Source organism: Mustela putorius, unplaced genomic scaffold, assembly GCF_011764305.1.
Source record: "Mustela putorius furo isolate JIRA1106 unplaced genomic scaffold, ASM1176430v1.1 tig00003869_pilon_pilon_pilon, whole genome shotgun sequence".
NCBI classification, from domain to species: Eukaryota; Metazoa; Chordata; class Mammalia; order Carnivora; family Mustelidae; genus Mustela; species Mustela putorius.
Window position 1 is genome coordinate 22,680,113 of NW_025422021.1, and position 16,401 is coordinate 22,696,513.

General features: G+C 42.9%; 1 protein-coding gene across 2 annotated transcripts in view; it reads left to right on the forward strand.

Annotated features, from left to right (window-relative positions):
- ACVR1 (activin A receptor type 1) overlaps positions 1 to 16,401 on the forward strand; it is a 127,831-nt gene that overhangs the window by 77,817 nt on the left and 33,613 nt on the right. For both annotated transcript variants that reach the window (XM_045066929.1, XM_045066930.1), the window contains exons 4-6: positions 9,064 to 9,327; positions 11,575 to 11,786; positions 15,434 to 15,533. In XM_045066929.1, the coding sequence (XP_044922864.1) occupies positions 9,064 to 9,327; positions 11,575 to 11,786; positions 15,434 to 15,533 (576 nt within the window). The remainder of the gene's footprint in view (positions 1 to 9,063; positions 9,328 to 11,574; positions 11,787 to 15,433; positions 15,534 to 16,401) is intronic.

Genomic DNA, 16,401 nt, shown 5'->3' on the forward strand with positions numbered 1-16,401 from the left:
GGAGGCATTGGTTTAAACTATTTTGTTTGATTTTTTTTTTTAACCTGTTCTTGAATCCCCCATGATTGTCAGTAGATCACTTCAATGGGGGGTCTCATTGCCAGCTTCTTCTTTCTCAGCAGTCCAGATGTGGGCATAGAATAGAATCCCAGCAGGTGAGAGGACTGTCTGTTCCCCTTTGGGGCTCTTTCCACTGCCTTCTGGGTTTTCATCTCCTCAGCGACTTGCCATTGTTGGGCACAGTTAGCATGCCAATGTGGATGGAAGCGGGCTCTGGAAGGAAATGCTTCCTGAAATGACTGGTGGTATTAAAGCTACTATTTAAAAGTGACCCTTCGTAGATACTTGGGTTATCTTTAGGCTGTCAGGGCTCTGCAGCTACGGGAGCCAGTGGGAGTCTGTGGAAACTCTGGACTGTTGCTTTTGCCTTCGTTGGTGTTTAGATATTCTCGTTCCCCAGCCAGTGGCCTCGTGACACATCTCAGATTTAGCTGCCTTTCCTCTGCCAAGGTCCGAGATGATTGTGGAAGCTGGGAAGGGTGTGCTGTGCCACAGAGACTGGGGTGGGGTGGGAGAGGGAACGAGTGATTGAAAAGCCAGTTCTGGTTCACAGCACTCTCCAAAAATGCTTTTGGTTTCTATCTTGAGTGTAGGCACCCGGAGCCTTTCTGTGGGCTCAGAGGTTAAAAGAGAATAAGCTCAAAATGACCCAGACTCAACTGTGTCATGGTGACTGTAGAACCCTTAAGTCTATGACTAATAAGCCAATCTTCTTAAGTGTTGAATTTGGGAATTAGTGAATTCTTGTGGACTGTATTAATTAGACTGATAGGGGAAAGAAGATTTACAGAGCAAAGGTCCAGTTAAAGGCTGGAATACAGATGCTCAAGGCATGTATTCATGGGATCGAAGGCATGGGATTCTTCTCACAATTAACCTTGCCTGGTGTTCTGGGCCTGGTAGGGCCTTAGGACATGAACTGGGAAATTAGGGGATAGGGAAGTAGCAGTATTTGAGGCTTGATCGTTGCCCTAGTTTTTTACTCTTAGATACCTTAATCTCGTGGGCTTCTTCCAGGCTGGGAGCAAATAGTCTAGAAAGCACCTTGTTCCCTCTGTGCTTTTTTTCTGGAGTGGGGTAGAGTAGGGAGCTAGAAAGCAGGAATTTAACTAATTCTGGACATTAAAAAAAATTTTTTTTTTTTTAACCTTTGGCTAAAATTGCCAAATGCCTAGAGGCTGACATCCTAAGACTGTTGTCCAGCAAATTGTAGCCCTGCCTGTCTTCTGTAGGATTTATCTCTATGGTTGGAAAGCTTTCAGAAAGGCTATGGGGTGTGGTGGTGTTTTGCTGCTGGTAAATAGAGCCAAGATGGGCAACCTTGAAGGCCCCATTGCTGGTAGGGTACAGAAGGGCAGATAGAGGGGGGAGCCTTGCTCTGAAACCACCCTGTAGTTCTTTCTCCACTGTTCTAGCCCATGTAGAACCCCTGGTTGGAGTTTCCTAACACCAGAATTTTCCATACAGAGCCTGGCTAGGAAACCCTCACTGGAGCAAGCCATGCACTGCCTTGTTAGCCTCTGGAGCATTGAGAGACAACCCACATGAGTTAGGCACACCTCTTCCCACACTGTGAACAGAGCTTCTAGCCTCAACACCGGATGGGCGGGACACCATCACAGGTTCTCTTCAAACCTAAACCAGGAATGGCTTCCCTGAAATGTTTGTTATCATTCACCAGGTCCTTTTCTCTTCACCCTCAAGCTGTGGTCCTCTGTCTTACTCTTTCTGTTACGTAGAGCTTCCCTCAGACCGGGGCATTGTCACTATATATGGTGGGGATATTTTCTGGTAATTAAAGGAATTCCTTAGTACGTAGTTTCCATTAGGCCTTGTAATCATTTATTTCTCTGAAGCGGAGAGTCAAGAAGTTTGAAGACACGATGCAAAAGGTCATATTTTCCCCTGTTGTTTCATCAACCTGGTGCATGCCGGAAAGCTGTGTCTTTGCTACATTCTGGGAATCATAAAAAGCACGGAAAAGACAGACCAATATTGTCTTAGGTCAGTACCCCACGATGTTCTTTAACTTGTTAGTCACTTAAACACAGACCAAGTTTTTGGCTTTGAAATAAAAAGTGTGGCTGCTGCAATAAGGCTTATTTTATAGGGATTATTTCAGAGACAAGGAGTCAGCCCAGACACAAAATAAACAGATGGCACTTTTTTTCCCCCCAACTCTCGGCTTCAGCGGTTCAAATGCAGGATGACTTGGGAATCCTTATCACCTTCAGCAGAGCAAGAAGGGGAAAATGATGTAATTCCCTCTTCCCCACTCCCTGCTGAAAACACCGTTACTTTCACCGAGAGAAGAAAAATGGCAGCAAATACCAGGGGGCATCTCCTCCTTGCCGAGCAGGCAAGTCCTGCATGACGCCCTTCACGTGGCTGGAGTCGGGGCGCTTATGATGCGTCGATCGTTCTGGTCACCTTCACGTCGTAGTAGCCCAAAGTCCTCCCATCAGCCATCCAGGGAAGGATCATCATTAAGAGCCCTGCTGTTCTATTAATGTACTAAATAATTCCTTGTTTTAGGGACACTTGTGTTTTACCTCCTTCTCTGAACGGACAGACAGACAAACAGAACACCTACCGGACCTCACCACAAGTATTCATTTTCTACACTTGTAAGCCGGAGTAGGTGAACAGATGTGATGTGCCGGCGAGCTCCTCTGAGAAGTGGTTTGCACAGACATGCTGGCTCAGTGACTAAGCCTTGCCTCAAGATCTCTGCTGACATTTAAAGACTTTATAGGCTCAGTCTGCTCTGAAAACCAGCATCATGTCTCTTCCCCCCTCTAAATCCTGTCTGTGAGGAGAAAATTCATTGTGAAGCAAATACTCATCAGGCGTGTACTCCTTTCAATTATTGAGGCAGGTGGGGGTATAAAACAGTGAACAGAGTAGGCTCAGTTCCTACCCTCACGGGGTTTCTAGTCTAGAGGAAAGACTTGCACCTTTTGTCGCCAAACAGACACGTGCATGGGAGTGTATGCAGGTGGTTCCTACTCTAAATCCAAGGGTATGCACAAGGGTTTCCCCAGAGGGAAGGCAGATGCTAACTAGGAAGATGGGGTGTCGTCAGGAAGGGAGTGAAGTCTTACCTGCGGGGGGAATTCCATATCTAAAGGACCTGAAGTTCTAGAGCAAGAGAGGCCTTCCAGAAATGGAGAGGAGCCTAAAGAGGTGGTGATGAGCTCCACCAGGACTTATGGCCCCACGAACCACCCCGTCTCTATTTCAACAACCATGGCAGGCAGAGAGGACTACATCTGAATGGGGATGCCCTTTGCTCAGTTCCAGAATGCTGGAGCAAGGACGCATTTATAGGCATTGTCAGTTCAAAATCTTGGGAATCCTGAAATCATTTTTTGTTGTTATTCTAATTTGTATGTGATCCTGTTTGATCTTTCTTAACTCCTGGAATATGTTTTCTTCTTGGCTTTACAACTTGGCCAAGTATTGGTTTCTATGAGCAGGAAAAAAAAAAAAGTGATTTGGGTTCCCTAAGTGGGGGTTTTTTATAATGCGAGCACTTAGGGTCATGATGCACTGTATTCCCGAGCATATAGCTCACCTTCTTGCCAGACCATCAGATGCCCTTCATGAGGCATTCCAGACTGACCTTTGTGTTTCTGTCTTAGGAGCAGGCTTCTGGCACTGATACCTGGCATTGCCAAATCCGTCACTGAGCCTTTGTTTAATGCCAGAGATCTCAAATGCTTTCCGATTCTGGAGAAGTGCCAAGCTGCACTCTTGGATTAGGAGGCCGTGGAAGGACTCCCGTATCTATAAGCTTAATATAAGCTGTCATTTCAAATGAATGAATCATTTATGCTGTTGGAAGGAATCCAGGATGTTTGGGGTTCCTTTTTTTAGCCTATAAAATTCTGAGCTGTGTGACTTTTATAAGAGTAGTCTAATCACCACATTGTTATTTGTGCTACTTTAAGGTGAGTCTCTAAGAAATTCAGTCTGTTTCTTTTGCTGACCTCTGGGGTCATAGCTGCAAGCTGGTCTACTTGCAGTCTTTTCTTATTTGTCTTTTATGTCAGACTTTAGTGGGAAAAATGAGGTTTTGTGCATCATTTAGAATGATAATCAGTTTAAATGCTTTAAGTATTAGGGAGTGCATGACTGAGAACGCTGAGGATAAGCCCGTAGTGTTGTGCTTCGATTTGTCAAGTCCCACTTAAAACATAAACGTGGAGGGCGCCTGGGTGGCTCAGTTAGTTAAGTGTCTGTCTGCCTTTGGCTCAGGTCTTGATCCTGGGATCCTGGGATTGAGCCCCACATCAGGCTCCCTGCTGAGCAGGGAGTCAGCTTTTCCCACTCCCCCTGCTTGTGTGCTCTCTGTCTCTGTCAAAAAAATAAATAAAATCTTAAAAAAAAAAAAACCAAATAAAATGTAAATGTGAATACTTTTACTCTGAGGTACAAAATTATGCCAAACTGTGGACAGTCTTAAAAAGTCCACAGTGCTCTTTGCTCAGCCTCTTCCTATGATAGTCTATGGTTAGGCTACAAGAGTAGCCGTGTCCAGAGGATGAACTGAGTATCTCCCAGAGCAAGAAAGATTTCTTTTTTTAAAGATTTATTTGTTTATTTGACAGAGAGAGATCACAAGTAGGCAGAGGGGCAGGCAGAGAGAGAGAGAGGAGGAAGCAGGCTCCCTGCTGAGTGGAGAGCCCGATGTGGGGCTCAATCCCAGGACCTTGGGACCATGACCCGAGCCGAAGGCAGAGGCCCTAACCCACTGAGTCACCCAGGCGCCCCAGAGCAAGAAAGACCTTTGAAAAGATTTGGGATTCTGAGCCTGGGCCCCTAGTTGTGGAGCTGGCCCCCAACCCTCCCATGACCGGCTGCGGCCCCCAGTCAGGGCTGGGCTGCACGTATGTTCAGAGGGACCTGGTTCTGGTGATACAAAGGGCACACAGTGCCAGCCATAACACTGAGTAATGCTGGGAGGAGCCTTTTAGAACAAACAATGTGGGGGAACTTCGCAGACAGGGAATACCTCTGGCTTGACATTTAAATTACTGAATTATTTAAATGAATGTCAATTAGGTGGAGTAGACTGGCTGCCTTCTGCCAGGGCACTTCCTAGTTATTTGCACAGGCAAGTGTAAAATACTTCATATTAGATGTGGCGCTTCCTGTCTGTCCTGTTGGAAACCAGTCACAGAAGGTGACTGTCCATGCCTTGCTGTGCCTCGGTGTGTACTGTACTCCTATCACTTTCTGAGAGATGAGAGGCCCACAGACTATTACCTGTGGCCCTACAAGGGATTTTGTGATCACTCTCGCATCCTAGGTGCCACCCCCCGCCCCAAACCACTCCAGATGAAATATCACAGGCCCACACATGTTACGGTTATTCCTAAATTTTGATGAGACTGAAACAGTGACTCATGGGCATTGTGGGGCCTGCTGTGTTCTTAGAATTGTGGATATTAAGATAGGAAAATGCTACTACCTTGCTTTTAACCTTCTTTGTTGAATCAGTAATCCTAGCTCAGGAATCTTTTTGGCATCTCTTCGACTAATCCACTCTGTTGGATGAAACTGCCAAAGTAGCATTTAACTAATGTGTGTGTGCGTGCAGGCATGTGGGCGGAACATGTGGTCATTCTTATAGACTTACGAATTCAGGGTCTTCATTTATCCTGGGTGGTATATAAAAAATAGATTCAGGAAGGGCTCTGCTAATTAGTTATATGGAAATATACAAATTAAGAAGATTAAATGTTGGTGAGAAGCACAATTGGAAATGAAGCTGGTGAAAGCTTTGTACTTTTCCCATTAGCTCACCGCCAGACTGAGGTCATGGTTCTTTCTAGCAGAGATTAAGTTAATTATCACGTATCATTAACGACCATCTTTCTTCCCCTTTTTTCTCTTTCTGGATTGTGGAGGTGAGGCGATGAAAACTCTAGTTTTTGACACCCTAAGAAGAATGACCTATTTAAAGGCAGTTAACCCCAGGCCACTTGTGTACAGCTAGTGGAGGGATATAAAGATTCAAGGAGAGTGTTTAATAAATGAATGAATCCCTTTGACTTAGTTTATGATCCCTACAGGATAAGATCTGATTACAGTTGATAACCCGTGAATGCCTGCGTTCACTGCATAGTTGGGTATAGTGAGTCGAATTTACTGAAGATTTACCTGAGGCTCCTCAATTCTGGCAAAATTCTTTAGGTTACAATCCAGACATCTGTCAGACCATCCTCACATCCTGTCAAAAGATAGGGACCTTGGAAGGGCAGTCCACATCTTAGGTCTTTGGAGCTAGAATTCAGTTTGGGTTCTAATTTTAGTTATATTATATTTTGTTTTTTAAGTAGGTGCTACCCCCAGCTTGGGTGGGCTTGGGGCCTGAACTCACTACCCTGAGATCAAGAGTCACATGGTCCACCAACTGAGCCAGCCGGGCACCCCAAGGGCTCTGATTTTAAAAGCAAGAGTTCAGTCTGAGAGCTCGTGAGAGGAATTGTTATTTTTATCTATTTTTTAAAAAAATTTGATGTTTTTTATTATAACCACAAGATGTCATTAATTGTTTTGTACCTGACCATCCATTTCCATAGGATGGATAGTGAGTGAGGCCTCTGTTGTCTAGCATTACCTGTTAGTGGTTGCTCCTCCTGGATCCCAGGTGTAGCGAAGTCAGTAACCCATACTCCTCAGTCCATTATGAATCCGTGAACAGCTACTCTCTTGCATTATTTCCCTTTCACTCCTTTGTCCTAATGCAGAGTCCTCAGTCCTATCCCAGTGTCAACAGACACAACCTCTTCAGTGCTTGAATATTTAGGATTTTAAAATATGTGTTTGTGTTTCAAACGTTCACAAATGCATTATTGCATGGTTTTAAAATACAGTATTTAAAATCCCCTGCTGTAGATCACAAACAAATCAGCATGACACCATTAACTCCCCCCTTACCCTGCCTATCCATTTCCCTCCAAAGAATCATCACCTGTTGGCAGCATAGTTGGCAACCCTCAGCCCAGCTCTGTGCCATTCAAGAGTGGCAAGCATGTCTAGACTCCCTAGAAATATTATCTTTCAACTCACTTTTGGCAAGTGTAAACTTTTTGCTGGATTATGTCAACAGATATATATGTTTTTCATCCTCATAGAAATAGATTGGTACTGGAATTTCTCTAGGCAGGGAAAATAAAGGCTATCTTTTGGCTCATTAAAATTTTTTCTCATTAAAAATGTCGGAGGCTCTTGATTCTCGGGGGTGAGACTGGTGACATACACACACTGTCAGCGGCTATTTTGGATTTCCTGCTTTCAGGCATGTCTTTGCTCTTGGATGAGCCCCTTGTGGTTTTCAAAAGAACGAGCAAGTCAATTATAAATAGAAGGCTTGTGTCTGTGTGTCTGTATGCACTTACTCTGTGGGATGAGGCACCCACATTACAGTGGGTAGTGAACTATTTTTCACTTCTTTGAAGAGGGAAGAAGAAAGATTAAGAACACTTTTCTCTTTTTGAGATAACCCACGTCTCTACACACACCCACACAAATCTGGGTAAATGAACTTGACATTTTCAAAGACCTTACCTTAAGGTCTCCTCTTGAAAGCACAGCCACCCGACCTGTTATTTTAAGAAAGAAGCAGTTATCTCACAGACCTGCTGCAGGGGGTTCAAGAATTAGAAGGCAGTCAATCTGTGCCAGAGGCCTTCGGAGCGAGCTTCTGCAAGCTGCATATCTTTATATGAACGCTGCTTCAGAACCTCCAGGACTTGGCTGTTTACGTCCTGTCTGCACTTTCCTTCCTGACTAGTGCAAACTGTTGGGACCAGCAAGTCTGAACTGACCAGGCAAGGGAAAAGAAAGAATGGTCTGAAGAATTAGACTGCAAATGAGTGTTTCCTGAAGAAGATAATTAGGGGGTCTGATCAGATGTGCTTCTCTCATGGATGATACATTGTTGCCTCTTTCCACCACACCTTGGACCCACCAGGTGTGGACTGCTCCTGTGGTCCTGCCCCTTTCCTTACTGTTAAAACATTGTTCTGTGCCCTCTGACTCCTTGCACCCTTATCTTCAATAATCAGTGCCAGTTTTTTTCTGCCAGTTCAAAATGTGGAAGCAGCTATGAATTTCCATTGTAATGAACATGAAAACTTCAGTGTTACTAGTATTGAAAAATTAGTCTAGGCATCTGGCTGCAAATATTGGTAAGAGATATTTGTAATTAGAGGCTGCATCCTTGGAAACTCTCGATTATACTGGTAAATTACAGATAACGGCGGGAACACCAGCATTCCTTCTATTACTGGTTGATAGATTAGTACAGAGTTACCAGGAACTGATATTAACAATTGCCATATATTTAGGAGGCTTTTTTTTTTTTTTTAAACATAAAGTTGATAAGCATTATGTTCTGGAAGAATATTTTATTATTATTTTTTTTATTTTTAAAAGATATTTATTTACTTATATATCTATCAGAGAGAGCACAAGCAGGGGGAGCAACAGGCAGAGGGAGAAGCAGGCTCCTGACTGAGCAGGGAGCCCCATATGGAGTTCAATCCCAGGACCCTGGGGTCATGGCCTGAGTCCAAGGCAGCAGACTCTTAACTGACTGAGCTACCCAGGTGCCCCAGAACATTTCATTTTGATGCGAGAGAATTGGGATGTGAGAGCCCATCAGGCCAAAGGTAACGTGAAAGCCACAGTGGGGAAAGTTCATTGTCAGAAGCCTGTAGGTCCATGATAACCATTCTTCGGCCTGGTATGATCTAAAAGAGTACACAGTTCAGATAAATGTACTCATATTGAGAGGTGATTATTATTTGGTGGTTGGTCAAGTGAGAGGTAAAAGATAACAGAATGTGGACATAACAGCCAACGATGATGCTTGGCCTGACTTTCTGTTGGTAAATGTATTGTAATGGTCTTGGAGAAACGGTCTTGTTCGCCTAATGGGAATAAAACCTGTGTAGTGATTTTCTTTTCTTTGTTCTTGCTCCTTTGCAGATGAGAAGCCCAAGGTGAACCCCAAACTTTACATGTGTGTGTGTGAAGGCCTCTCCTGCGGGAGTGAGGACCATTGTGAAGGCCAGCAGTGCTTTTCCTCACTGAGCATAAATGACGGCTTCCATGTCTACCAGAAAGGCTGCTTCCAAGTCTATGAGCAGGGGAAGATGACCTGTAAGACCCCGCCATCGCCCGGCCAAGCTGTGGAGTGCTGCCAAGGGGACTGGTGTAACAGGAACATCACGGCCCAGCTGCCCACTAAAGGTTCCCATGGACTTTTCTATTTCTAGATCAAGGGTTTCCGTTGGTGGTGTTCTGATTCTGTGTGGGTTAAAGATGGAAGTAGCCACAAGGCTTTCCTCCTACTCTTTAAACTAGAGGCCAGGAGTGAGAAGAAAGATAGCTCTAGGTGAGGAAGGGAAAGGTATGGCCTTTTGGAATCTAAAGGGAGTATAGATATCTTTGGGTAAGGGAGCAAGGTAATGGCCATCTTGGGGATGGTTTGGTTGACTAGATCTCTCTTGGTCGTCGTGTGCAGGCCAATGGCTCCTTTCTCTGTTCAGGAGCCATGATGTCATAATTTCAGAAACAGTTCGGCTTGGTAAATATTTATCTCTATGTTAAGCGTGTAGGAAGGAAACTGGAACATAAGACTCTGGTGGCTGAGTGGAATAGGTTTTCTTCTTTATGAGGAAAGAGACAAAGCCTCACTAACCTTTGCTCCCATATCTGATTTCCCAGTGAACCGTCACTGAGTCTTGAAGCTGGGTCAGATTTCACATGAACCTTGTAGTTTATGTGGCATCTTCTTTATGTTGTATTCATATGGATTCCATATCCAGGGGAATTTAGTCTCGCTCTGGAGCGGTTACCCCATAAAATGAGCCCCAATTTGCTATCTCGAAGTCCCTGCAAATAATAATGTTCCTTAGTCTTTGTAGACTCATCCAAGCCAGTTGATTCTCTTAACCTATTGTACATTTTTAATTGGCTTAAATTTAAAAGTACTTAATTTTGCACTCCGAAAAGAAGAAACAAACCAAAAAAGTGGACTGGGAGAGGCTCCTAGGATCACCCAGGGCCAGAAATGTCAGCTAGCAGGGGGAGAGACAGAAAAAAAAAAAAAAAAAACCGGTAGGAGGTTATGCTGTGCGGTATTTCAGTTATGGTGATGACCGGAAGGCATATAGAAAATGTTAATTCTGATATGCAAATGGGGTTGAATAATACAAGAAGATTTTTAAAAGAGAGATTAAGTGTTTAAATGGCTAAAACTAAAAGGGTACTTGATGGGATGAACTTTTCTCTTAACCTTTGTGAATTAAATTGTAATTAATGGAGTGGATGGCCATGAAGAATTATCTGCACTGACGCAGGAGTTGTACCTACAGTACGGAAAGTTCCTAATCTGTAGAACACTCTGTAAGACTTGGAGTTGTAAGAGGAAATTTATTTTCTCGACTTAAGGAATTTCTAATTCAATTAGGGAGGCACCATATTTATAATTTAATGTTGTATATAATTAGTTTTACACTTTATCGTACAAATGACATGTACCATGGGGTATTATGTGCCAAGTCGTTGATTAATTTGGATTCGGAAAGTTAAAAGAAATGTATAAAGGCTGTCAGGCTTGTGGAAGGATTGTGGATTGTGGAAGGCGGCAGAGACGTGGAAAAGGCCTGTGTGGGGAAGAATGGAGCTTTTGGTGACGCCGTGTCTTAAGGGGTCTGACATTCAGAGATGGTTATTGGTTGGGGACCTTTTAATTATGGACCATCACTATCCAACCAAGAGATTTTTTTGTTTAACTCCCTAGGCAAGTAGAAAGTCTTTGTGTATATTTGCCCGAGTGGTATGTGAGTGTTGGAGCGAATACATGGCTGTTTGAATGGGTAACGCGATAATGCCGAGCAAGGGGGTGAATGAGTGATTAGGCGAGCGAGTGAATCAGTGAATGAATGTTTTGAGCAAGTGAATATTGAATAAGTGAGGAAAAGAACAGATGAATGAATCGGTTCCCAGGCAGAAATCGTGATGTGGAAAGATCAATGAGAATTCAGTGGTAGACATCCAAGATACACTGAGGAGAGAGACCACAGATTGGGTAATTTGTTTTTAACTCAGCACTTTCTTATAGGAGTATCATAGCATCATCTCTGTCTGTAAGGGCTCAGGATAAAACATTCCTACGATTGAATTTGTGTTAAGAAGAGTAGTACCAGGGACTTGTGAAGTACTTTGTATCATAAACATACTTCCACCTACGTGCGCTAATGTGGTTGGTTCTCGGTAGAGTTTTTCAAACTCTGGTTGTGCCTGAATGAATAATGGTTCAAATGACCAGGCCATTGGCTGGGTATTAGGAAATATTTTAGTTTTTAACAGTTCGTGACTTAGGAGACCAGGTGGTCAGGCTCAGGAGCTACTTGTTAGGTATCAGTTATGCTAAATAATAAGTAAACCGTGATCCTTACAGCCAATTGCATTCCTTTTCTCCCCCATCTCCAGGGAAATCCTTTCCTGGAACACAGAATTTCCACTTGGAGGTCGGCCTCATTATTCTGTCCGTAGTATTTGCAGTATGCCTTCTAGCTTGCCTCCTGGGAGTCGCTCTCCGAAAATTTAAAAGGCGCAACCAAGAACGCCTCAATCCCAGAGATGTGGAGTACGGCACCATCGAAGGGCTCATCACCACCAATGTTGGAGACAGCACTTTAGCAGTGAGTTTGAGACCCCAGGGAATCCCAAGCATAACAAAGATGGTGAAACATGCTTTCTTCTTTCCATCGTGAAATGCTAACTAGTAGCGGGGGCTGGACAGTGTGCACATGTACCACTGGTCACTTGTGTCCTAGGCAAGCCTGTGTTGGCCTGTGTTTAGTCTCCCATATGTGAGAACATTTTTTAGACAGACATTTGTGTTCAGTAAGGGAGGGGATTTTTTTTAGTAGATTCTTGGTAGTTGTTTTTCTTTTGGGAGTAAGGGAAAGGTGAGGAGAATGGTTGCCTATAATCATTGGGGGGCAGAGGGGAGGGGTGGGGCTTGGAGTAACTCAGTTACTCTATTTTTAGCAATATAAGTGCTTTCAAAAAAAGCACCTTTGCTTAATATTAAAATCACTTTCCCTTCTAGATTATTTTAACACCCTGTAATTTAAGACTTTAAAATTTGACATCCAAAAAAGCTGCTGTTAAACTTTGCACGCTCCTGTGCTGCCCCCTTGTGGAGGTAGTCGTTTGGTTAAATCAGTGCTGTCCAATAGAAATAGGTGTGCCACATCTGTAATTTTAAATTTTCTGGTGGCCACTTAAAAAAAAGTTTAAAAACCCCCACTGTAGGTGATATTAATTTTAACAGCATATTTGATCTAATGTATATAGTTACCATTTTAGCATATAATCATCAGTCAGAAAGAATTATGAATGTGCTGTTTTACATTCTTTTTATTTTTTTTTGAACTAAGTTTTTAAAATATGGTACATATGTTAAACTCACAGCATATATCAGCTCAGACTAACCACATTTCACTTGCTAAAAGTCAATACGTGGCTAGCAGCTACCCTCACAGACAGCTCAGGGTCAGACACCATTGGATTCATATGTTTTCAAGTTATTCTTTTGCATATTGTTCAGTGGTAAAATCACATGAAAAAGTGTCTTTCTTTTTTTAACTTTTAAAAATTGTCAAGTGTTAATGTGGAAGAAACTTAAACTTTAAGTGAGAAAAGGGAACCACTTGCTATAAATAGGTTACAATAATGTGCAAAAGAAAGAAGTGATAATAGCATTCTGAAACGATCCTAGGCTGAGTCTGATGCCTTCTCTGAAAAAGGTGAAGATTAGGGAGCGTGAGGTGTTAAAGACATGCTGATACCCAGTCAGGACTCTCCTTGTCATATTTGATGGAGGACCATCCAGGTATATAACTTTCTAATGGGATCCAGTGTTATTTGATGTCATGGTCATGCATCAGCTAAGATCATCTCCTATTAAGTCTTGGTCTGCTAGACGACAAGCTTATGAGTTTGTGGAAGGTCTGCAGGCGAGCCTGCTCTCCAGCTTCCTCTCCACTGGAGAAGACTCACCCTCACCGATCTCTGTAGCTCAGGTGCTGTTCTTGGACCAATCTTGGCGAGTTGTTAAAACGTTTGGTGGTGGCTGATACAGGCTGAGAAATAGCCCATCCTCCTGCCTTCCCTATCCTTGGGCCTCCAGTCAAGCATACATTTTTGTATAAAAACCAGGAAGGAACCAAAAAACAAACAAACAAAACCAGGAAGGAACCTTGTTTTTTTCCGTTTACCTCCCTATTTAGATCATGGTATGGCAGAACTGGGGAAGAGAGGAGATGAGGACACTCTGCTTCCCAAAGTAGAGAAATACAGCTCCCCCCTGCCCAAGGTTTCATTTATTTGACAGAGAGAGAGAGAGATCACAAGTAGGCAGAGAGGCAGGCAAGAGAGAGAGAGGGAAGGAGGCTCCCCACTGAGCAGAGAACCCGATGCAGGGCTCGATCCCAGGACCCTGAGATCATGACCTGAGCCGAAGGCAGATGCTTTAACTCACTGAGCCACCCAGGCACCCCGAGAAATATAGCTTTTCATTTGAAATGTACTTAGACGTTTCTTTCCCATATTAAGGAAAACTCAATGAGTTTATTGAGTTAGGAGCAAGATATGAGGCTGAATCCTGAGGTTCTAAAGTCAATCAGTCAGAACTCCGTTTCCGCAGAACTGCTAACCTCCATGGCTAATGATAGGAATATCTAGTGTGAATCACTGTTTGAATAGCTTCTGTCACTTTGGTGGAGGAATGGGAGTGTATACCAGAATTGTCTTCTCCACTCAATCATGTTAGAGGACAGTATATCGCGATAACAATCATAGCAAAGAACACTGTTTAAAACAAGTTATCATTTTTGGTATATATACTTGCTTATTTAAGTGATACGCTCATTTATGTTATTCAACAAAGCCTATCTCGCTGAACAGCCTCCTGCATTGAAAAAGAAGCCTTGGGTTCAGGAGTTGAAGTCGATGTTTGTCAGTCATCGGCTGATGGCAACCCCCTGCCTTAAGTCTATGAGCTAGATTTAAAACCATGATTCTATATTATGAAAAAAAACCCCACATTTGTTTAATTTTCAGAATTATTCTCTCAAAAAAATTGAATGAATAAAGGGAAGAAAGTACAGCAAAAGAGATGGTTAGGGAGATGTGAAACTACTTCATCTAACGTTCAATTTCTTGTTGATTATCCATTTTGTGGTTTTTAAGGATTCTAAATATCTTCCTTTGGATGTTCAGATTTTAGTAATTTTGCTGATCAACAGTACTTCACAGTGATGGAGTAAGTAAAAGAAGATGAAATTCAGACGAATCAATGTATTGCTTTAGCAGGCCAGCTAAGATGTCTGGGAAAGAATGAACTTTGGGGAATATAAGCTCAACACTGCTATAACCTTACCACCATCACCATGGGCACAATACCAGGGGTTCCAAACAATCCATTCCTGATGCAAAGAGACGTCTACTCCTTGGCTTGCACTGAGAATCAAAAGAGAAAACTTATGAATGAATTGATTGGAGATTTTTTTCACAACATGTTGATTTTTTAGAAGTAGATTTGGGCACGGTTTTATGTTTTAAATGAAAGTCCTGGGTTTTTTTCCCCTCTCAGATCTGTGGATAATTCACACCTAAAAATGACACTGAAGGTTAAGTTTTGTGATGCTTTTGTTCCTCACCCACCTAAAGGGTAATCCTTCCAGGTGACCCCTCTCTGCTTGAGTGTACCAGCCAGAGGACCCACGTGGCCATGGAGTCTTTGCAGTAGAAACAACATTAGAGTTGTTTGTACCTTATTCCTGATTTGTTTGTTCCTTGTTAGAGTTCCTTAGTTGGCATGTTGGCGAAAGTGAATCCTTTCACAGATACCTATGAACAGAGCAGAACATGATTAGTTATGCCCTGGCCTTGGTCTTGAAGGCCCTTCCCTTCCTTTTTGTTCTCTGTGCTCCTCTTTCTGCTGTTTCCCCTTGTATTCAGACCTGCTTCCTGGACTTTCTAGTTTGCATCTTTGACCTTGTCTACTCAGGCTTTTTTTTTTTTTTTAATATATATGTTTTTATTCTAAAACTCTGGATGCAAGAAAAGACTACTTACCCCTCAGGAAAACCTATCATAAAAAGGGCTAGCTTCTGGTTTTCCTAAGAAAACCCGTTCTTTCTCCAGTGGTCCATGCACACCCATGGGCCGCATGTCCAGGACTGGCGTCTCCGTGCAAGTCACAATGATATGCATGCTTGTACTTTAAGCTGGGAACTGTTTCTCAGTAGTTTCTTTTTCTCCTTGTCTTGAACCACAGGATTTATTGGATCATTCATGCACATCAGGAAGCGGCTCTGGTCTCCCTTTCTTGGTACAAAGAACAGTGGCTCGTCAGATCACGCTGTTGGAGTGTGTCGGTAATTCTTTTTTCTCTTCTTTGTGGGTTGAATGCAATGTTAACTGTGGCTCTAGAAGCAGCATGGAACTTGGAAAATCTGTCTCATGTTGCCTGTTGCTCCTGAAATGACAGGAGACGGGGTGGCTCTGTTTCTGGTCTCCGTGCCTTGCGTCAGAACTCCTCAACATGTTGGAATTCTCGTCAAAGGAATCTGTCGCTAGTTAGTATGATGAATGGCTAGTCAAAAGCTTTTAGTGGCAAGTAGACCTTTTGGGATGACGGGAAGGCATGAGAAATGAGTTAGCATGTCTGCTCCTGACTGGAGACATTGAGCGATCCGAGGGGAGTAGGCGTTTGGACAACGCACTTGCCTATGGCGGTTCTCCAAGCCCTCTCACTCTCCCACTGCCTTTAAAAATAATGAGATAAATTTACCAAAGCTACCTTTATAATTGCTTTGTTAAACAAGAGCAGTATCCATTTCTCTATGGCCTCTCATATTTTTCCCATCTAGGAACATGTTTATATAGAGATGCAATCTTAATGGGTGTACAATTTATGTTCCTTCTTTCCGTTTTAAGCTCACAGACATTTCCATATATCTGTACACATCACAAATATTTTAAGAGATTGTGTAACGAGGGTCTTTTGAATGATCATTGAATTGTATGTAATAGTACTACTCGAGAAAGCTTTTGCATGCATCTTACCTTTCTTTTGAGTACTCAGAATAAATTCCCAGGAGTTGGGGTTCCTGGGTCAAACTTTGTAACCTTTTTATGGCTTGTTTTTAAATTGCTGATTGCCCTCTAGGAAAGAGGGTACAGAATGCCTTTTTGGAGGGGGGGTTTCTCAGTTTTATTGGTTTTTACTTGTATTTGGTGGGT